Genomic DNA, 24,796 nt, shown 5'->3' on the forward strand with positions numbered 1-24,796 from the left:
CAAAAAAATCTATGTATAAATATTTGTATTTATTTATTAATGCCATCGCATAATATTTTTGTTAGTAGTTTACTTTTCCTGTGCTGTTGGTTCAATAATAAACAAAAAAATATGCATTCGGCATAAATTAATATGTTTTATAAGTATTTGTTAAACAAAATCAATTAATCTTAAGGTTTTAAATATTATTGTATATATATATTTAAATATTATAATATTGGTAATCAGGTAACATTGAGACGGTGAGTTAACTCTGTTAGCAATACAGTTTTTAAAACTAGTGCGGGGTAGATTCTAATCTCTTTGTTGTATTATTACTTCTTTTGTATATAACGGGGTTACTAGCTCGGTTTTTAACGTTGAATTATTAAAAAAAAGATACTCATTCTTTCAAAATTTCTATCTTGGTCTTAAGTTTTCCTTCGGCTACGGAACCCAAAAAGACCGTAAATCCATTTATAATTCAGCCAACGATCTCAATTTACTTATTATTTATGATGATGATAATCGACTTACCAGTATGTATAAGGTTTCTTATGCTATCCTGGATGCTATCTTCTACATCTCCTGCTAACTCCACTCTGGGCATACCCGTCGGTATATGCTTTCCGACACATTGCACCACTATTAATTGAAACAAAATTAATTTAAACAAAGAACACTTCACATCCATTTTCCTGCGCTCCCGACAGTCAATAGCACACATATTTTTGTACTAAAGCTGCTCCGTTCTGAGTGTGCTATGATTTTGTCATACTATCGACTGCAGCCGTCTCGTTGCAATATTAATAGTAATTCACAATCACTGCTCCTATACTTCCGTTAATAATACCGTCTGTAGATTATTTCTAACGATCATTATTACCTGTAACAAAAGAAAATTATCTATTTAATAAACGAATATATATTTTTTCAAATCAAAGTAAAAAATGCACAGAGTAATAAACAAACACTAACCCAAGTTAATTAAAATATTAATAATAGCCCAACTACATTAAAATATAATTAAAATTAAGAAAATAATTAAATTAACTTTATAATACACAAAAACTATTCACGTTTTATAAAATTGTAAATATAATTTAAAACTGTAGGAGTAAACGACTATGACTACACTTTAATAAAGATAAAATTAATGTAAGCAACAGTAGGTCCGTCCATCGAGACAGGTCGCTATCTCCAAAGTGTAACCGTCTGTTATATAATTTTTCGTTATTAGTTAGGTTGATAATTTTATCTCTCGACACTAGCTTGTACTTGTCTCTACGTTCAAAGTAAACGCGACAAAATACAACCGTACACTTATAATATAATTGCATGATGTAACCTTACGACAAAAAGAGAAACTGTAAATCATTTATCATGTATAAAGTGACATTATTTTATCAGTGCCGAAATGTCCCTTTGGTAGGCCGTCGACGAACCTACATGGATGCGATTTCTATAGAACTCTCTCGCCAAAATGGGGTCTTTGATTGACAGCTGTGCATGTTTTACCATAAACAAATATCCACATAAATTACCCGTAATTTTTTTCCAAAGGTCGATATTTTTTCCGTAGTTTACATCATCGTGTTCGAAATTGAAATGGAGAAACGCTTAATTCTCATCTATACATCGAATAATACATATGTGGTGGGTCATTATTTGAGCAGAAGAAACAAAAAAAAATATTTTTTTATTTTCAGCCGTCTTTGAATGCAGTTATACTACCGATTGCAAGCAGATTATTATTATTATAAAGGCGCCATTTAACACAGAAATAAATGTAATTCCCGCTCTTTTACATTTTATTCTCAACTATCTCTACAAAAATAAAAATAAAAACAGATGATTAATTCAACATTTCACGCGTAGGAAGTCGTTTCGTTCCAATGATATTACAAAACACGAGTGAGTACTGTGTTTTATATATTTAAAAGTATTTATTATATTATTTATTCTATTAGTATATATATATTATATAGCAGTCTATTAGAATAAGTGGGTATATATATGTTAGCAAACACTGAAAAACCATTAATCTTTATACATATATTTCTTGTGTGTATGTCGCTGAACTCCTCCTAGACGGCTGGACCGATTTTGATGAACTTTTTTGTGTGAGTTCAAGGGGATTCGAGGATGGTAAACCATCAATCTATCTATCATCATCAACCAATCTAAAGATTCACAATTGAACTACCTCCTAAACGGCTGGACCGATTTTGATGGTTTTTTTGTTTCGTTCAGTGAATTAGAGATTGGCTTAGATTCTCAATTCCGTCCATTTAATATAATTCCCCTGCTCATGTGTATGTTAGTGTACTCCTCCTAACGGCTGGACCGATTTTTCAAATTTAAGACGTGTGTACAGGACAACGTCTGTTATAAGGTAAATGAGAGAATAAATTATAAAAAAATTCGATCATAAATATTTATAATGTGGTTAATATTAAGTTTTGTATTTTTATATATAATTAATTGTTTTGACAGTTACTTTATGTAATTACTTAATCAAGCGTTTGTTTAACTTCTTAGCAATTATTCATGAAAAAATAGCATTAGTTAAAACGAGATTATTTCACTATTAAATTCAGGTCTTAATAAATATCCTAAAGTTTTCTTTATGAAAATAAGAGACCAGACGTCCTGCTCGGACGATGGTAATTGATACGCCCTACCCATTACAATGCAGTGCTGCTCAGGATACTTGAAAAACCCAAAAATTCTAAGCAACACCACAATTACGTTCGTCACCTTGAGACATAAGATGTTAAATCTCATTTGCCCAGTAATTTCACTAGCTACGGCGCCCTTCAGACCGAAACTCAGTAATGTTTACACATTAAGTAAAACGTGTGATGATTATAGGAACAAAAGGGAAAGGTAGGAGCCACGTGTTTGTGATAAGACAGGCGCCACTCCAAGCTTACGTTTTTGTGTTTGTTTTAGAGTCGCCTAACCTAACAAGGGGAGTTATGGCGCCATGACAGATTGTTAAATTTAGTGTATAACGAGCTACTTTTATGGGTCTCCCATTACACATAATTATGTTATGTCTAAATATAGTTTACTGCTCTGCCCTATCATAAAACCTACTCAGTCTCTTAACGTTTAACAACTGTAATAGTTTTAACCATAGACTATGTATATACTAAGATATAGACCACGTCACAGCCCGATTATGAGTAATTTGGTTTGTTAATATGAGCGTTAGCTTGTGGTTTAATATTCAAAGTACTAAGCGTGGCTGACTGTTAACGACTTGTCAATCAGAATCGGTTACAGTAACAATCGCTTCGCTTCTCTTTTCTACATTACCTTCGACGTCACGAGTGTAGGTATCATTTGGCTTGGCACTGACTTCAAAGCTATCAATATGTAGCACATATAAATAATAGTATTTTATTAATATTAAAGATAAAGGTTTGCATAAGAGGTGTATTAAATTAAATTTTTAGTTATTTGATACTTTTTATTTTTTTACGTTTTAGTGTCAGCTTATAATAATATAAAATCAACCTGAATGAAAACTCCAAATAAAAGCCGTACACAGAAAACAATTTTGTCATCCAGGTAGACAAAAATTTAAATATATATACATATAAATGATCATAAAATGAAAACTACTGGGCCAAACTATGTAAATCTTTGTTATTTTTATGGGACCATGGCATGTATTTCGGATCAAACAAAAGAAAAATTCCGTAAATCGAATCATTAATCTCAGAGTTATCGGTGTACGTACATAAAAAAAAATAACGATCGAATTGATAACCTCCTCCTTTTTGAAGTCGGTTAATAAGAATAATAATACAAAGTTTTACTTTTATTTTAAGCTAGTTAACACTGTGCCTGAACTAGGTAAACCTGTGTAACAGGCGTAAAGAGCTTATATTAAAACTAAATAATCACAAAAAAGAGAATCTTTTTAAAGTAAAAAGGTATAAATTAATCTATAGGTTAAGTATATAAGTAAACAATGTCTTCAAAGTAATGACTATTAACTAATACAAATAAAATATAGATAATGTTTATTTTAACACTATTAGTAATTTTTCTGTGTCTTCGTAGGACATATTTGAAGTGCTTCATGAACTAATAGTATTTAAATACTGTTTCGTGATGCAATCAAAACGTTTTCTGTTACTACTTGCCAACAGAACTATGCAACGCCAGAACCTCCATAATAGTCAAACATTTGCTTTAAATGTTATACGTACAGTTGAACAAATTTTACGGTAATTAACATTTAATATATTCAATTGCGAGAACTATACAACAGTGTGATTTCCCAGTGTTACTATAACGTTATCAAAAACTTAATTATCACTATGTATATAAGTCTTAATCTCAGCGATGACCCGAATTGTGTCTAGACTAATAATGACGTATGACCTACACGCAAACTCTTCCCACCATAGTCAAACAAGAGATAAAAGAGATTTACTGGTTGGCAGCACTTATTGAGGCCACCTCATGTTCAACCTACGTGATTTTAACAGAATATTGGCTAACTGATGTCGGGTTAACCCGACATAACACATTGTTAATAATAATTTGCCAGGATACAAATTAAATTAGTTCATTTATAACATAACTGTTTGTCTGTAGATCTTACATATTATAATATATTTTATGTAAATTTGGATGCTGTGAGTCTACGAGATTTAATGCTTTCACGTTTAAGAAGATATGATATATATTGTAGAGCCAACCGGTAATTGAGCTCCAAGTTATTCATATTTATAACAATAAATCGGCAAAAAGGTTTCTTTATGTCAAAAAACTGCAAATGTAACCTGTAAATACTTCTCTGAAATAAAGGCTTTAACTCTCTATTTACCTGTAAGTCCTAACTCTACATACTCTATAACTTGCCAAAAAATATAGCTTATTAATTTTGTACAAATGATTTAAGTTTTGTTTAGTTTTAATTCCGCCAATACGCTCGTGCCAGATTTTGGCGAGACAACACGTCCTGAGGATGCTTCGTGTAGGTCGAATTGTTTTTTAAAAACAAATATTGGCGGAATTAACACTAAAGAAAACTTAAATCATTTGTATAATTATGGATTTCCGCAAAGTAACGCCTAATTCAATAAATTTTCTTATTCATTTTGCACAAACTATTTCTCATTGACTTCAATATAATGTAATAGGTAATTCATTTTGGAGTCATGCAAAAATCATGAAAAATTATGCAGAGTGACAGTTATTCTAATAAATCGCCTGCCTGCTTGACAGTACAAAAATACGACAAAAGGCTTCCAGAAAAGAGAGAATGTGGCTCCTTCTTTTACCATCATCATCATTTCAGCCGAAAGACGTCTACTGCTGGACAAAGGCCTCCGCCAAAGTTCTCTACGGTGATTGGTGCTGCGCTGCCCTCATCCAACTATTCCGGAGATCTTGACCAGATCTTGGGTCCATCTTGTGGACTGGCTACCTTGCCTTTAGAGGACTGCACTGCCCGGCTATCTGTCTTTTGAGCTATGCGCCCTGCCCACCGCCTCTCCATATCCGCAATCATCCGCGCTTTGTCGGTGACTTTGGTTGACTTCCTTCTTTGTATCGTCATTGTTTGGGGCAAAAGTTGGGGCTGCGTTTTTACCTTCAAAAACACATAGCGGACTTGGGTTTAAATAAAATAAAAGTCATAATGTAAATGAGATATGAGAGATAAAACTGTTTCGTCAGGTGAATAATAATATTTGAATTACTTTTTCCAAACTGTATTTTATTTATTCTTTTATTTAAGTACCTTTTTAAATTGTTATTTTGTTTATCAGTTTTTTTTAGTTTATGTAAATTTATTAATGGTTTTAAGACTAAGTATTTGTATTGTTTATGTGAATTTTTAAAGAGTAATTGTCAAAAATGACGTTTCAAATATGTTTCTCTATGAAACAAATTGAATAAAAATACTTTACGTTTAATATGCAATAACTGTTAAGTGACACTTCAAATAAGAATAGGATAATAAGACCACACAAGACATAAGAACTTGTTGTAGTTTTTTTTATATTTTCTTTAATAATTCATTACCGCCCCTTCTACTTTAAACCAAGATAAGAAATTGATCTAAAACATGACTAAAATTTCATCAACTAACCAGTGGGAGGCTCCTTTGCACAGGATGCCGGCTAGATTATGGGTACCACAACGGCGCCTATTTCTACCGTGAAGCAGTAATGTGTTAGCATTACTGTGTTTCGGTCTGAAATTACTGGGCAAATGAGACTTAACATCTTATGTCTCAAGGTGACGAGCGCAGTTGTAGTGCCGCTCAGAATTATTGGGGTTTTTCAAAAATTCTGAGTGGCACTGCATTGTAATGGGCAGGGCGTATCCATTACCCGCAGCTGTACGTCCTGCTCGTCTCGTCTCTTATTTTCACAAAAAAAAATCAATATGTAATCAATTCGTAATCACTTCAAATCAAAACACACAGACTAAATATGTTAGTGAACACCCAAGCAGCATGAACAAAAAGATAATAATAGAAATGTAATAAGGTTTGGCGCCACTGGGCTTCTAAGACAGGTTATTATCGCTGAGTTCGACCTGCAAGGAGACGCACGAACTACGGCGCATTTGGACTCGCCGTACTCTTAAGGCGTACACGACTTTTTACATCCATTCCTTTCTTAACAACGCGATGCTTTATAAGGGTCGCAACACAAAATTTCAAATCGGTGCGATCTAAATACACATAAAAAACGCTGCCCGGAATTACAGTGATAGTGTTTTTGCGATATCACTCCCTTCAAAACTAATCTATTATAATTGTGCTAGCAAAGGTTTTTCTATATATTACTCGCAGTAGGAAGATTTAATGGAAACAAAAAATTAAAATGAATATAATGAACGTTGAATATTTTAAACTTCTTATCTGGCGAATCTTTCGCTATAAATAAAACATGATAAATATTCAAATAAAATTTAAAAGAAAAATTACATGGCTTACGTCTTACATTTAAATGAAACATAACATTATTCACAATATCTACATATAGCACATGCTTTAACTTTTTCCCATTATATGTATATTTTCCTATTATATCCCATAAATTTTATTTGTGCATTATATGTATGTTATAACCAAGTATCCGTATAAGAGTAGTATACTCAATCTTATAAGAACGTTTTTACTGATTAAAAAATGACGGCGTGTGCTTAAAAAATCGAATGACGTATCGACGCGTCGCAATATAATGTATTTTGACCCTAACAGGCTGTCAAAACAATACGAATTGTTAAAATAATTGTACGCAGTATTAATAAAGTTCTGTTTTTATGTCATGCTATTAAATTTCATAGTAAACATAAAGTTGTAAGCTATAAAAAATATTTTTTATGAGACTTAAGGACGCGTATTATTTTGTGCATTTAATTTGTCCTTTTATGATTGATGGCACCTCACCTTTACCGACAATGGCATGTCAAGAGGCATTTTTTTATAATTAACTTGTATTAAGTTGAAATCATCAGAGTTACTAGGCACGCATCAGTTTCTTAAAGGTATATTATGATATGAAAATCACATTTAAATAATTTATTTCGTGTATAAATTAATATCATGGTAGCAGATCATTAAATAGTGTATATATTTGTTAGTAGAATCCGTATCTGAGCGCGTGAGGCATGTCTCACAGCACTAAGTGGTGTAGAGTTTCAATAATACTTAACGCATATCATTATCCTATTACACAGATCTTAACTTAGAGCCTCACACTGTTTAACCTGTACTTAGTAAACTTACCGTAATTATTTAAACAGAACTTAGCTTTTGTTTACAACATAACTGCGACTAGTTGGTACCTACTTTTTGCATTTATCTACAACACATACTATGATATCCTAATTTGTGGCGTGTCGTGTGAAGGTGGAAATTGGCGGCAGGAATCAGGTCAAACAGCTCTTCTGAATAGCGATAGAAGTCACACAATAGGCGACGTCTATACGCACCGCCAAGCGATCTAGAGGTTCACAGAGCACTGGATCGCCGACATTTCGAGCAGCCATGAGCTGCACGCGGTCAAATGTTTCTGACTGATACTGAGGTGCGCCAGACTAGAGATGACAGCAATACTCCGTGTGTGGCCAAACCTGCACTTTGTACAGCACTAGAATGTGTGCCGGCTTGAAGTATTGCAGTGCTCTATTTGTGACGCCCAGCTTTTTCGAAGCCAATTTGGCTTTGCTTTCCAGGTGACCACGAAATTGTAAACCGCTCGACATTTCGAGACCCAGCAGGTAAAATTTACGCAAGTGACCCTTAGTTTACATAGAATTATAAAATCAGTTAAAGAAGATAAAAGACCCCCTTCTCCCAGCCCTTACGATAAGATTGCCACTAGGACTTTGTAGCTAGTAGAAATTAAGTAGTAAATTGTAGTACATTTTCAGGGATCCCGTTTTGAAAGCATATTATATATAAAACGAAACACTGACGAAGTCGACTTAGCCGAGTAATTTAAATTTGTTGCTGCTGTTAATACAAAAAGTTCGTATATACTTTTGCAAACTCCCGACATTTTAGTCAACCATATATTTTTTATAAGGTAATAAACAATTATTGATGTAATTCACATTTAAATTTTACCAATACCTTGAGTTTTGAGGACAGCATATGAATATAACTCATGTTGGAAAGTAAATATCTTTGTGTTAAGCCTCATCTGGTTTATTTTACAGGGTATTTTAATTCTCCTTCGTCATGTATATTAGCATATTGTGATAAAGATAAGAAAACAAGGTTCTATTGTAGGGAACGCCTACGCGAAGAAAATATCTGCATTGAACTCAACGTTTCCCACGGTAGCCTACGTGGGATTGAGCCTAATACAAGGATTCCCAAAGCGTGAATTTCAACATAAACAAAAACTGATTTTTGGAAACGACAAGGTTTAAAAATCGGCCGCCAAAATCATGTATTTTTACGTAATCTGTATTAGTTAATACTCGTAGTTAACATAACTTCATATTAACTGAATTTTATGTATTTTATTAAATTTTGATGAGGTTTGATCAAGTTTACTCACTTACCAACTTAACTTATATACCAACCACAAAGTTTTTAAATTGGTAATAAGGAAAGAAAGTAGATTGGCTTACCTTTTTTTACCCGCTTTTTTACAAACAAACATACACGCAAGCTTCACCTGTATGTATGTTTATTTGTAACCGACTCATTTGGGTGCCACTTTGACCCACTTTAAACGGCCAGATTTCGTTCAAACTTCGTAGATTTATTGAGGACCGATTCAATTTGCAAAATAAGATTTTTGTTAATTTTTATATATATTTTTCATCTTTTGTCAATAAGGCAGGAATTGATGTTCATTTTAACATTCAATCATTATCTTTGCAACCAAAGCGTGTTTTATAGTTTTTTTAAACTATTTTTATTATTTCTCCTGCATCTCCGTTAGAGATGATCTCTCCGAAACGCTTTGTTTGTTTATGCACTAGTACATTGTAAGTCTATGATCCGTAGCACTTCATTTCTGTCATAATAAATAGTACTTTAAAAAAAAACTTAAATACACGCTTGGAATTTCAAGTTTGGTTTATTTATAAAACCGTATTTTTTTAGTTTTTTAAACTTGCACTTAATTTGCATTGTTGAATTAAAAATTGTCCTTGGTATTTTCTAATATTACATAAATCGGTTAAAGATAATGGTTGAAATTTAAAATTTATTATTATCAATTCCTGCCAATTATATAAATTAACAAAAATCTAGGAAAAATTTAATAATTTTATCAAATTAATGTATTGTCATCAGTCCTAGATAAATCTACGAAGTTTGAACAAAATCTGGCTGTTTAGCACTCTAAAGAGAGGTGCTATTTGACCCACTGGTCAAATAGCACCTAAATGAGTCGGTTACAAACATACATACATACAGGTGAAGCTAATAAGATCCGTATAAAAATAATATAATGCGTCATGCGTATGGTACGACTGTATTTATAGACAATACAATAGTAATGGTCGTTTGAGGAGCACAACTACACAATAGAACAACTAACAGCATGACACATCAGGTCTCGCTCCCGTGGATATGTCTGGAGCTTGGCCTCACTCCCGTCTCCGGTAATGCCGGTTTATGTTATTACCCTTTGTGTATGACGACCGTATTCTAATGTTTACTTACAAAGCGTTTTGTTCGTTTTAACTGCGTCGTATTTAAGTCTGGAAATCTATACAGATATAACAACGACTGAGCTCCTAACTTTTATTTTGTAGTGAAATGAGAAATTATCTACTAATCTACTTCAAATGTCAGGAGGGGCTGCCTAAAACCAGTGTTGGTGTCTTCTGCACTAACCAACAATGTACTGAGTCAGCTCCTTTTAGCAAGGAATCACGCGCTGCACAGTTATTTTATTTTTTAAGTTATATAATTTTTATTTTATATTTTAATAATTTTTGTTGCCTATTTCATTTAATTTTGTAATTTACGATTTGATTAATACTAAAAATTTAAGGTGTTTGTTTTTTATTGCTAATAAGGTGTATTATATTCTATTCTAAATTATAAGATACCAATAGTTTTGTAAATATAGACAAGGCAATGTTGAGTCTATAAATAAATCACAATGCAACTTGAAATCTTACAACTTTCACACCAATTAATCATTGCTGTCCAAATAGTTTCGTATTTATTTTTTAAGAAATTTATAGTATAATAATAGGTTTGTGATCAAGTGACCGCGTATATAAATGCAATAATTAAACATCAGAACAGGATTCCTATCCCAGTCATCAATAGACCGGTTAAGTTTTTTTACTGGACAATGTCATATGCAGCCACGGTCGCCGCTCCATGGCGACGGCGCGACGTTTTGACAGCAGTCATTAACAATTATGACGGCAGACAAATGACGACTGTCTCGGCCACTACAATCATTTCTTCTAGAGCATTTAACAGCTCCTTGTCGTAATTTAAGATATCCCTATATGGTAGAAGATCCGAATGCGACTCTCACCTTCCCGTCTAATTAATGAAAAGTATTTTATATCAATATATTTATAAAGAGCTAACTGACATACCAAACAAAAGCATCAAGCCTTATAGTATTTGTCAACTTAAGGTTAACTATTTTTATCAGAGACTTAAAACTTGCTTACCAGTGGTAGGTCCTTTGCACAGGATGCCGGCTAGATTACGGGTACCACAATGGCGTTTATTTATTACCACTGCCGTGAAACAGTAATGTGTAAGCATTATTGCGTTTCGGTCTGAAGGGCGCCGTAGCTAGTGAAATTACTGGGCAAATGAGACTTAACATCTTATATCTCAAGGTGACGAGCGCAATTGTAGTGCCACTCAGAATTTTTAGGCCTTTCAAGAATCCTGAGTGGCACTACCAATACCATCAGTTGTACGTCCTGCTCGTCTCATCCCTAATTTTCTTAAAAAAAATATACAGGCGTTAACTGATTTTAATTGCTATCAAGTTAGTCTTAACTAAGCTAAACTAAAAAGTCGTTAACAGTCAGCCGCGCTTGGCATTAGCTCCATAATATTTTTAACCGACTCCAAAAAGGTGGAGGTTCTCAATTCGATCGGTATTTTTTTTTATGTATGTACCTACACCAATTACGCTGAGATTTATGATCCAAATTAAATGATTCAGTTTGATGCAGAATGTTTGCCATTTGGTCGCATAAAAATTTGACATAGTTTGGCCCAGTAGTTTTCATTTTATGAACATTTTTGTTTACGTGCATGATATAATTATAGTGTGTGTACGGCTTTTTTAGGAGTTTTCATTTAGGTTATTTTTTATTATAAAGTGTTAACCCCTTTCACGATAAGTGGGTCTTAGGATAACATTCGAAGCTAACAAACGTTCTTCACGATATTTCAGTGTCTCACAAGAACGTGAAAAAGAGTTTTGAACAACATGTTTTCGAAGTCGATTCCTTTCTTTCGTTGTTTCTTGGGATATATATTGTATAAGGCGCTTTCGTAGGCCTAACCATTAGTTACTTAATAAAATCTATTTAATATATGACAATAAAAAGCAACGAAAAACGTTTACCTGATTTAATCTAGAAAAATCCTACTTCAGTTTACAGAACAACCATATAAGCATACACTATAAAATAAAACTACGTTTAAAAAAACCGTCTTTAAAAACTGAAAAGTATAAAATAACTTAATAAAGGATTAATTTAATACACTTCTTATCCATCCTCATACCTTTAATATTAATAAAATACTACCTATTGATAGGTTTGAAGTCGGTGCCAAGCTAAATGTAATAGCAGGATACCTTTGAGCGGGATGGCTTCGTCTAGACTCTAGAGTCTAGACTAGAACAAAATAACCCAAGCGGTCAGGCACTTGTCGTTCATCACTAGTGGATGTTTTCAAGAATAGCAATTTTGTTTAATATTCAATAAAACAGGACCGAACATTGTTTTTAAAAATAATAAGCCTGCTTACACCCTTTCTATTATATAATAATTCAGTCTTTTGAAAACGAAAATAAATGAAGGATAATACCAAACTCAGGGAACGGAAAACTATATTCACGTTGTTTATAATCAATCGTTTTTTGTCCATTCTTCTGAACAATAACTAGTTTGACGAGGATATTTATTGAAAGATCCATTCACTTGTTGATAATAATATGTTAAGTATAGATATATTGTTGTTTCTCATTGATTAAGGTCACGAAACTATCAAATGGAGTTTACTAAATTTGAATTGAAAATTTAATATTGAATTGCATTCTTATGGCACTTAATGAATGGCTAAAAGCAATTGTGTTTTAATTTTGATACTTTTCAATGATATGGTGTACTTATTAAAAAAGAAATTTTTATTTTATACTAGCTGATGCCCGCGACTTCGTTCGCGTAGACATAGGAATTGAAGATTATCTCATGTCCTATTCCAGTTCCGGTTCCCGTTTTCACTCCCGGTCCTAACATATTATATTATTTCGAGGACGATTGCTATGGCAAACTAAACCCACTATTGGTATAGTTAGGTATAGCTCTTCTACGTGAATTTCAGTTTTAAAAAATCCCGCGGGAAACATGTTTTTTTTTTAATAACACACACTTAAACTTTAGGAATCTTATCTGTATGTGAAGCCGCTTAATTTTAAATCACATAATATTTAAAGAGAAAAGAACAATTTCAATTAATACAGACGTAGTTGTTTGCTCTGGTGCCATATATATTTGTAGATTTAGGTAATTTAAATGACATGTTTGTTCCTGTAAATTGTCTTAGATGAGGCAGTCTTTGAATTATTCGATGTATGTATATTTCAATGTATTTTTCGAATTGTAACGCGTCAATTGTTTAAAATTCGCTACATCTTTAACATGCTGATACTGTAAGGTATTGTGTTAAAATGAGTATACGAGTACATCGAGTAATTGTGTCGCCGAGTGATACATATCTTGTTGACATAGAAATGATAACGGGTGTTTTACTACAAGTCAAAAGTTTTCTAATAAAGATAAGGATAGATAACGGAGAACTTAGTTTTGCGATCACGTCCACATATTCTATTTATATACTACCTATCCATGAGTTTGATTGTCTAATGAACTGCCGTTACTGTTCAAAATAATATATGTGTGATGCTTAACCAGATTTGAAATATATATCTTAAAGCAGATTTTAGCTTTCTTTCCTTTTTCTCGAAGCAGTTCAGACAATTTTTGATCCCTGATAACCTCCTTATAGGTAAATTTTCAGTATACAAGCAGGCATAAGGCAGTATATACACGCTATATTTAAAATTTCATTCAATTTGAACCAGTACTTTAAGAATTATAACGAGTCAAAGTTTCTTAATTTTTTTACTCACTGACTGGTCATCAAAAGTTTTAGTCACTTTTACAAGACATAGAAGCTTCAAATTTAGAATACAATTAGTGTTTAGTGTATAAATCAAGGAAAAACTATTTTGCAATGTAGGTCCAGTTTTCTAGATACACCAACTGTATAAATTAATTTGCAATCCCATATATTTATATGAGATAACAAATTCATCTGTACAATTGATGTTTGCGTTGCAAGCTTACGTGACACTTTCGAGAGTTACTTACTAGTCTTGGTGGCTTACATGTAATTAATGGCGACTTTGGGAGTATTTAATCGCAGTAATTCTAAATTTGTAAATACTTTAGACTAAGAAACATTTAACGTCCAGATTTATCGAAAATTGTAACATCAAAGCCTCCAAGAGAAACCCATAGAAACAGGGCTTTGAGAAACAATTTTGCTTAAGCTCGAGAAGTAGTACCGGAAAAGAAAAGAGGAAGACTACATACTAAACTAAGAAAAGCTCATAAGACAGGGAGTGAGATTAAAGAAAATCCATTGTTGGTATCGAAGAAGTAGAAGATACTGAAAAGGAGAAAAAGTAAGAGGAAAAAAAGTAATGAGTTCGATGTTAATATTTGTGAAGAACTTAAATCTGACGAAACAGGGTTTCCGAACTGCTTCTGCTGTTAACTTTCATCAACCACATACCTAGTTATTCTTATAATCACGAGTTTCCTTACAAAGATTTCATTTTCATAGCAATTGGATTCTGATCACAGTTTCAAGAGTCTTATATTTTTTAAAAACAAACCCACATCCAGTATCTCCAGTTAAGATTAGTATTATTAATTTTAAATACTGTTATTCTTGTATGTACCTTGTTATGAATACAGTAAAATTATGTTATTACACCGTTACAACTGAGACATTTCAATTGATTTATATCTATGTATGTGTGAAACATAGTTTGAAGAGTGTTGTGATGACATGTCGATATTTTCTAGAACAGAACAATTCGAGGAACAGTGATTTAAGATCGTATTGAATACCAACACTACCTACAATGTATTTTGCGTGTGCAGACTAAGATTCCTAGGAATTAATACTGTTGGATACCCCACTTATGTCACGTGCTCACTGTTTGTTATGTGTACAGTATTTGGAAACGTAACCCAGTTATTTTACCTTCAAGAACATGCACGATCGTAAAGAATAGTCGATACTTTTATTTTGAAGAGTTGAATTTTGCGTTACAAAATATTTCACAATTTACTCGCATTAATTTCACTTTTAATGTCACTGTTAATATATATGTAAGCAATCGTTAGTCATTGTCAAAATTTGTCCCAATGAGGGCAGTTTCATATCACGCGGTTCACGTGCTATTAAAATATTAGTAGGCGCATTCAGTTAGACCATTTCAAATCTTAAAAGCGAATTCAGCGCTGAAATTATCAAACTTGTATTGTCAAATGTCGACTATACTAGTGGCGCCAAACTTTATGTGGCGGATATTATATGAACTATACTCTGTAATCAAACATTCAAACATTTGACTAGAGAATGCGAAATTACAATTGCGACTCGGCCGTTTACTTTAGTGGCATGTGTTCGGTTGGGTGACTTCTACTCCGTTTTAGAATACGGACTCGGAGGATAACAAACAGAACTCTATTACTAAGGCTCTCCATATCTCCATTAATCTGTCTCAGCAAACAAAATCGCTGTAACAGCAAATAAAATAAAATGGCAGTTAAAGACTGCCGATAGAAGTGAAAACTTAAAATTTTTTGTATTAAAATTTGACAATTCATAATGCTTAAAAACAATTTAATTATTAATTTCAATTTATTTTAAGACTTATATTCAATAATATATTAATCAATCGAAAACACTATTCCAACAATGCACATTTTACACACATTGAACTTTTCACTAAATCCATTAAATTTCACTTATTAGATAGATTAGATATAAACAGCACTAATGTTGCACAATACGTCAGCTGTATAGCTACAGATATACTGCTATAAGCATTTCGATTCATTTTGCCAGTTAGGAGCATGTGGGTGACGTGAACCTATAAGATTTTCCCCTACCAAAAAGTTCCCAAAGCGGTTAAAGAATTCATCACTTCAAAATAAAATGAATGAATTCCAACATGAAAATGCGTCATGCGAATAAAAAAAAACTACATGAGTTTATGTCGTGTATGATGTTATGGAACCGTTCGTCTCCGTTGACCGACTACGACGCATACGACTAGATATCTTCAAAACACGAAAGAACTAGCAGATTTTGCCTTGAGGCTGATGTAACGCCTCTTCATCTTCTCTGCAATTACGACCCACTAATGCATAAGCGTAACACCATCCTTGGCGATTATACCCTACTCCCAGATGCTGTTTGCAATACTCGCGTCAAGATGATACTGCGGTTCACAAATGCGGCAGGGTTGACGATGAGCTATAAGTATGAGTGGCGAACACAATAGTTCAATTCTGGACGTTTTGTTACTAGGACTCATTAGGACTAGCCAAATAGCCACCCTCCACCACCCAATAATAATCGTCACCTTTTTGCTCTTAATAGTGATTTTCATTATTAACACTAGAAATAAGGGATTGCTTGCAACTAATTCTAGTAGGCTTCATAAGATACATAATAGCTTTAAGGGTAAATATATACACTTCTATAATAAAGTCCCAGCCACTGTTCAGGCATTATCTATAAATAAATTTAAATGTTTTATAAAAAATGGCTCTGTCGTAAATCCTATTACTCCACTGCTGTATATCTAAATGACCGGACAGCCTGGGACTAGATTGTGATTATTTTATAGCGATAGAAATGACTGTACAATATTGTATATTTTATTGAAAAGAGCGCAGAGAATGCTCGGAGAGTTTCTTCCGCCGCTTCTTCTCTCTCAGAGCGCCATTTGTTTCCGAAGCGGTTGTAGTATCTAGTAGTTATTAGAAATGACATCATAAAGAATTCAATCTAAAGGAATCAATTTTGAGAAAATAAATGCCTTTTATGCCTTTTAATAGATACCTTCCAGCTTAAAGCTTACTCACACCTTAAAGGCCGGCAACGCATCTCTTCATCTCTAGTGTTGTAAATGTCTATGGGGGTTGCCTTACCCCTTCCCACTACGTGAGCCTCTTGCTCGTGTGTGGGTACCTAGGTATGATAGTGGATGTCGGAACATGCATGCGCAATACCGGTTTTCAAAAAATGCTTTACCGTTCTACTACGTATAGCGATTGTAAATTTGCAGTTTATACTATGCAATTTACATAATATTATATATTTTATAGTCACGGAATTTCGAACAAGTTTTATAGAAGCATAGCGAGTTTTTAATAATAATGATAATTTTTATCGATCAACCATATTATTCTTGAGTCGTATAGTCTTAAATAGACGCCATTTTTGAAAAAGTGGAGGAAGATCGACATATCAGTAGTTACGACATAGCTGACACACTGAGAATTGATTACAAAATTGTTTTCACTCCATTTGAAAAAAGCTCGATAATTTGGTGCCAGATCACTAAAACAAACTACTTTTACTAGTACTTTGTTATTCTTTAATGAAGGCGGAATGGATCTATAGAAGGGCTGTATGTAATTTTCGAGAAAATTTCGTCCACATACCTACTACAAAGCTGTGGAATGAGCTTCCTTATGCGGTGTTTCCGGGACGATACGACATGGGTACCTTCAAAAAAGTGCGTACATCTTACTTAAAGGCTGTCAACGCTCCTATTCCATTCCTCAGGCGTTGCAAGAGAATTTGGGCGGCGGTGATCACTAAACAACAGGCATTCGTACACGCGTTTCGTCCTCCTTTTCCATAAAAATACCTTTTTACAGAAAAAGGTACGTTATCACGAAAATTTTCAACACATCGCTCTCCCACCGGAACGATATACAAAACCGTACCGCAGACGAAGTGACGTGCAGAATTTTATAAATCAAGTTATAAACTAAATCTAGGCAGCTTTTTCTACTATCTATATCGTATAAAATGCGTATTCCTGGCAGATTCTTCAAAAATCGGACGCACTTTTCTAATTCCTTTATTATTGCAGTTATGCGTATCACAAGTGACTTGAATTCTCATTTTCCCACGACTTCAAAAAAATACGACACTAAAATCTTGTCGGTACGGTATTGAACGATATGTATAAAATTTGTATGTCGTCGCAATCTGTTTGCATACAGCGTAACGAGTACGACCGGCGCAGACGCAGTGTTGCATACGAGAAAAACAACTCAACCAACACTATAAAGGTCAACTCATAGTGTTGGGTGCATTATTTATTTCGATATCTTATTCGATTGTAAAAAAACATTTGAGGTGAATGCCTTCTAAAAAAAAATTGCGACGTATCTTGAACGTTTCAATTTAAACTATTTTGTAAACTTAAATTCAGCTTAACAAAAAAAAATATGTATTACTAGAAACAAATGTAAATACAAAACAAAAATTACACATATTTTGCTTTCAAATGCAACTTCAGGGCAAGTATCAACAGGGATTGATAATTAAGATAAATCTTCTCAACGATTTTGTAAACGGATTTAATAAAACAAATAACATAAAATGTCTTGTTCATAAGTTAAGAAGAAAAATTGAAATGATTTTGTTTATATAAGTTATTAAACACTGGATTCTGTCTTGAAATATTGACCAAACAAACCTTTATTAATATATGAATGATGAAGAAAACCAAGTAATGGTCTCACTTGCATTAAAAGATGTTTTAATAGCAATTACAGCAGCTACTATAAACAATTGTGAGCCAAAGTCAGTCAGTCAGTCAGAATTTGATAATTAATGTACGGTCATGAATTTTATTAAATTTATAAATGGACCCTGGGTATGCACCATATTGTACTTGTATCTATTCTTACGTGGAGACAGGTGTTATGATTGATGATGTAGACGATAAGTTGTCGACCTTGTTGTGTAAAGATCGTTAAACTTCCTTGGGTTTACTCCAAGTAGGACTAGACGTACAAAAATATCTTTACAGATTCAGTACGAACTCCAATTTAATGAAGACCTATCTCGTTATCTAGATATCTCAGCCTTCTTGCCAATGCATGCATATTGGTTTTCACTTTCGTATACTGTTAGGTATATTATATACTGTGAGAGCAAAAGGCTTGAATATGTATTAGTTTTGTAGGGGAATAGGAAACTTCTAGTTATTAAAGTTTAGTTGGTGCATTAGCACCAGTATTACCCTCTTCAATATGGAAGATTAATGAATAGTTATAAGGTATTACTATTTAAAAGAAATAAATTTTAGAGGAAGGAAAATATACAACTGCTTCAATGACTGAACAGGATAAAATTCTATTGAAATTATAATTTCTACGATAACCAGATTTTGGCAAATACTTAATTTTCCTAGTTCACAACATTTTATTCATAAGCTGAAATCTTCTTATAAAAATTATAAACTAAATTAAAAATATCGATAATTGAGTGGACATCACTGGGTCGGTTCATTCACGACACGAAATGACGACAGGTGATCGCTAATTACATGCAATACCTACGTACTTCTTTTTCTGTACATTCATGTTTTGCGTAAACGGCACGTTAGTATTTTTTGGTCTTCGAATAATGTTTATTGGTTTTTTTTTTTGGAATAATTTAACTTCTCTGGAGAAGTCCAGAGATAGCCAGTTTTGTGTATCTGTAGTTATTTTCAATGATTTCTATAATTTTATTTAAGACTGTAGTGGATTCGCGATAACGTCCCGTCTCATACTGCAGATTTAGTAGTAGTGTGCGCTTGACAAGTGTGATGACGAGCACGGTAGAACTGAAACTTTTGTGTCACAATTGGCGTTTATTGCACAAAATATACTCACAATGTCAATACATTTCAATTCCATATGAATACTTTGATTTACTAGTTCTGTCGCGCTAGACATTGCTTTGCATCACTCACTCGAACGGAAAGCTACGCGTCAATGGACAAGCGGCCTTAGAATTCACAGTGGGTCACACATGCGCGTAATGTTCTGAAAACTCAAACTCTGCGACCAACGGCGTCATCAAAATAAATAACATATGCTTCTTTAATTAAAAGCACCATATTTAGCTCGTTACGCCAGCCTAAACCGAGAGTCAATGGCAAATTTCATAATAATAAATAATATTGTGGGTCGACTTGATTGGACATGACAATAAACGCTTGTCAAATCTAATCAATCGTAATTTTAACTAATAGCCATCATCCATACATGAATACGTGAAGCAAAAAAATTGGATTCCTTTTAAAGAAAAAGGATATGTCATTTATTTACATCGTTTTAACGTGAAAGGTCTATGAAATCACATGGCATGATGCCATAACGAAGAATTTAAATAATTTAATAATGACAAAATATTTTGCATAAGAACATAAAAGTAGAAACATTATTTAGCTTGGATAACAGCTGACTTAATTACTCACTGTTCCTCGAGTTTACGCAGGGATAGCACGGCTCAGAAGGACCAAAATGTGTAGCCAACGGCTCTTGTTCCGAGATTTGGCATAATTATAAGTTTACACTGAGAAGAATGTCATTTATAAACTTAATTTTTATATAATTCGAAAACGTATTACGTTCTTTCTGATAATGTCAAACTTGAGACATGGAATAATGATGCCATAGCGATGAAACAGGCTACAAAATTTAATAAGTAGGTAATGATAATTGATTCAACTGAGAGCCCTCACGGGTTTCCTCTCCGGCCATTGTAAGCTGAATGGGTACCTGGCCAGAATGGGTATCAGTGAATCAAAACTATGCAGATTCTACTGTGAAGCCACTGAAGACCCCAAACACATCCTACTGGAAATCGAGGCCATTGCCAGAATCAACTGGGGTGTCTTAAGGTACGTTTATATATATATAATCGTTTGTAAAATGCTCACAGAACCTTTATTTATTTACTGTGTGTGTGGATGATGCAGCTACTGTACTCAATAACATTTGTTTTGTATTAATATACATTTACTCTTTTGACTTACGTGTAAGTGTAAGGAATTGACTATTTTACGTTTGACTATATTTGTTGCATCACTTTACTATACTACTAATTGAAATGATTTAAAATACGATGAAAATGTAAATCTTGATATAAAAGAGTGGCAACGAGTTTCTTGCTATTTCTTCTCACTGGCTCAACCTTTACGAAGTAGCAGTAGATTCAATGAGATTTTTTTTTTTGATATTCATAAGTGTCATTTCCGTGACCTACATGAATAAAGTGATAAGTTAAAAGTAATAAGTCTTGAGGATATATTTTAAACTCAGCTACAGTAGGGTTTGCTCATGTGACAGAAAGGGTACATGTTTCCTAGCTAGTAGCCTCGATGTTTTTAGATACAGTTACTAGCAAGCTAGCAAGGGGAATAATAGCACCTAGGATTAAGAGTTTAATAAAATAATCTCAAATATATTTAATGAAAAAGTATTGAATTCACTGATTTTGTATAGGTAGTTAAAATTATAATGATACACACAAATCGCGAAGACTAATCTGAGAAGACTTAGAAATCTTACTACGAGGTTCAAAAATGAACTTTTAAACTTGAAGGGAAGCTAATGAGATAAGCGTGTCGTAACAAAGAAACAAAGAAAAATCTCTTCAGATAATATTAAGTCTAGATGTTGTATGAATAATATTTTTATAATACCCAGTTTTTGTATGATTCCATCTATTGCAAGGTTCACTATTGAAAGCGATAATTATAAAAACATTATGAGGAATACAAAGTTGGGTTATTTAAACGTTCATAAATTAATTTGATAGCAGGAAAAATACAAGGAACTCAACAACGATGCAAACATTTTAGCATTTAGCGTCATCAACGCAAGTGTGTTGCTAAGCCCATTTTTGCATTTCGTAAAATTTTTACACATAGTGTATTATTGTTGCCGCTGTAACAAACACAGACTTTTTTTTTATGAAAATAAGGGACGAGCAGGACGTTCAGCAGATGGTAATTGATACGTTCTGCCCATTACAATGCAGAATTCTTGAAAAACCCAAAAATTCTGATCCCAAAAATTATGCGGCACTACAAGTGCGCTCGTCACCTTGAGACATAAGATGATAAGTCTCATTTGCCCAGTAATTTCACTAGCTACGGCGCCCTTCAGACGGAAACACAGTAATGCTTACACATTACTGCTTCATGGCAAAAATAGCCGCCGTTGTGGTACCCATAACCTAGCCGGCATCCTGTGCAAAGGAGCCTCCCACTGGTAAAACTACTAGCGTATAGACTTACAAAATACTAGCCTATACACAAACAAAGCATGGGGGAGAGAAGAACATCTCTAACGGAACTACAGCAAAATAGATAAGGAAAGTAAACCTTACTGTTACTGATTTTGATTGACAAGTCGTAAACAGTCAACCACGCTTGACATAAACTCCTTATTATTTTGAATATAAAACGCTGTGGGACTCGAACCCACGACTCTCTCTCTCCCACTCAGCGAATTATTCGAGTGAGGTCGCGTTCATATATGTCTTGTTCAACTCTAAGATTGTGGCTTCATCTATAGGATCTACTTCACAGTTGATAACCTGCTGATAAGCCACAACCCGAGAATTGAACAAGACATATCAAGATTTATGAAAGTGGCGTCACTTGAACGATCGGCTCAGTGGAAGAGCGCTTGCACGGAACGCGACAGGTCACATTCGAGTCCCGCATCGTTCATAAATTTTGTTTTCAAATTTAATTTGTGTAATAAATAATCCCAGAAGGAGTGGGATATCACTTTAAAATATAACAAATTTTTAGAGTAAAATATAATAATTATTAGCATCGACTTTGTAACAGTTAATAATGAATACTTGGAGAATTTAAAAATGGCCGCTCTGAAATAAAAAAAAGACAGTTTAGTTTAGTTGTAGTTACTAAAGTATTTCTAAAGTACGTAGCAAAGTTTAGTATGAAACATGCAGTCAATTGACATAAGTTTGAAATAGTAGTAATTACACTATCGCGATTAGCTGCGAAGTATAATCCGGTTTAGTTTGAAAGTGAACAGTTGCTTAAAACGTAGTTGATTTCGGCTATCTCCGTTTTTTACAAGATTATAGCCGTCAACTGTCAATCTATCAATGACTGCACGTTTCATACAATCGAGTGAATCGCTTTTTTCTTAGAGAGTTTCACTAGGCTGGTACCTAGTGTCGTAACATGTACGATGGTACGGAGTTGTACAGAGCCCTTGCTGTGGAGTGTACGAATTTTCTTAAAACTACTTAATATGAATTTTTGAGAAACCACACTCGCTAATAGATACTCGAATCATTTAGATTTATTGACCGTTGAAGACGTCTCCAATTGTGTAATGTAATTATGTATTACAACATTCTCAATGTAATCGAGAAGTCGTGCAGGTTTGACCTACAGTCCTTGGCCTGTGACGATCCCACGAGAGTCCAATGTTTAAATAGGCCCGATGTGATGCAGTTAGATGACTGATTTATTAGTTACTAGCTGACCCGACACTATTCTGTCAATAGACGAAAAATTATACTTACATCATTTTTCGGGAATTATGTCATCTAAAGCCATCGGAAATGTGTTAGGATTAATATTCTATCTCTGTAAGTAGCTTTTACAGTATCTCGTTATAATTGCCATTTATTTAAAGTATCAAAATGGATATTTTTTTGAAAATAAGGGACGAGACGAGCAGGACTTTCAGCTGATGGTATGGCTGATGATATATACATAATATGTACATATATATGACGGTTATATATATATAAGGGTTTAGACTGCGCTTTCGTTGAAAGCTCCCAGATGGCTTATTTTTTCCGACACCTCCAACAAATATCGTTATTGTGTGCAAATATGTATAAAAATCTTAACAAGTTATACATTAAAACCTTCCCCGAGTACCACGCTATCCATTATTGAAAACAGCTTGAAAATCGGTGCAGTTGTTTTTGAGTTTATCGCGAACAGACAGACGTGGCGGAGGACTTTGTTTTATAATATATAGTAATAGTGATTTCTTTAGTCACGCTGAGTACCTGAAAGAATAATATGTCAATTTCGGTCGTAACCACAAACTTAGTATACTACCGTAATAGACGAACCATAGTGAACGTGAGATAACTATCCATACATAAAAATCTAGGTGTGAGAAAGAGACGGAATAGATGAAGACTATGAAACCGTTTTGAAACAATTTAGTGTCCATTAGTCTACTGTCAAATTGGACAGTGTTTTAATTTTAGTGTTTTTATCATTGTTGTTCTGTGTATAAAGGATATTAATATAAAATATAATGGTGTTGTGTTCTGTATTAGATTGTGTTGTTACACACAGCAACAGTCCAACTAAAAAACCATTTCACAGGTAAATACTGATTCTTCAATACTACTTTCGTGATGTTTATTTTCGTAGAACAAATGCATTAAATACTGAATATTACATACGCAGCGAACACTCTATTTTCTTAATATTATAAGCATTTAATCGTTGAAAATATATAATAAGCATTTAAAAAAATATGAGTTAAATAATAAAATATTGTATACGTGAATATGACGCCGTTTATCAATAATTGTCAAAAGCAAAATACTACACACTAACTCACTGACACATCTGTAAAACTAGCACACATTAACATTTTAAAATTAGTCTCGCCGTAAAGAGTGTTTGTCTATTACGCTAGTATACTAAGTTTGTGGTCGTAACTAAGATGTAAGCCTGTTAGAAACTCTAATGAATACATTAATAAACAAGCAAAATGTCAAAGAGTACGCTAATAGCTTCAAAAAGTCACAACACGTGGTCTTCATTTACTTATAACGGAACAACCAGACTATGTGTGACATTTGAAAATTTATTAATTTTAATAGGTACCCGTTATATATTGTTGCACAATGTTATTGGTTTTTCACCTATTTTATGACAGTAAGGGACGAGACGAGCAGGACGTTCAGCTGATG

At 33.5% G+C, this 24,796-nt stretch overlaps 1 protein-coding gene across 1 annotated transcript in view; it reads right to left on the reverse strand.

Annotated features, from left to right (window-relative positions):
* Positions 1–24,796, reverse strand: part of LOC126967004 (A disintegrin and metalloproteinase with thrombospondin motifs 7) — a 158,126-nt gene that overhangs the window by 112,219 nt on the left and 21,111 nt on the right. The window contains exon 2 of the mRNA XM_050811302.1: positions 517–865. Within this exon, the coding sequence (XP_050667259.1) occupies positions 517–706 (190 nt within the window). The 5' untranslated portion in view covers positions 707–865. The remainder of the gene's footprint in view (positions 1–516; positions 866–24,796) is intronic.

This window comes from Leptidea sinapis, chromosome 12 (genome assembly GCF_905404315.1).
Source record: "Leptidea sinapis chromosome 12, ilLepSina1.1, whole genome shotgun sequence".
NCBI lineage: Eukaryota > Metazoa > Arthropoda > Insecta > Lepidoptera > Pieridae > Leptidea > Leptidea sinapis.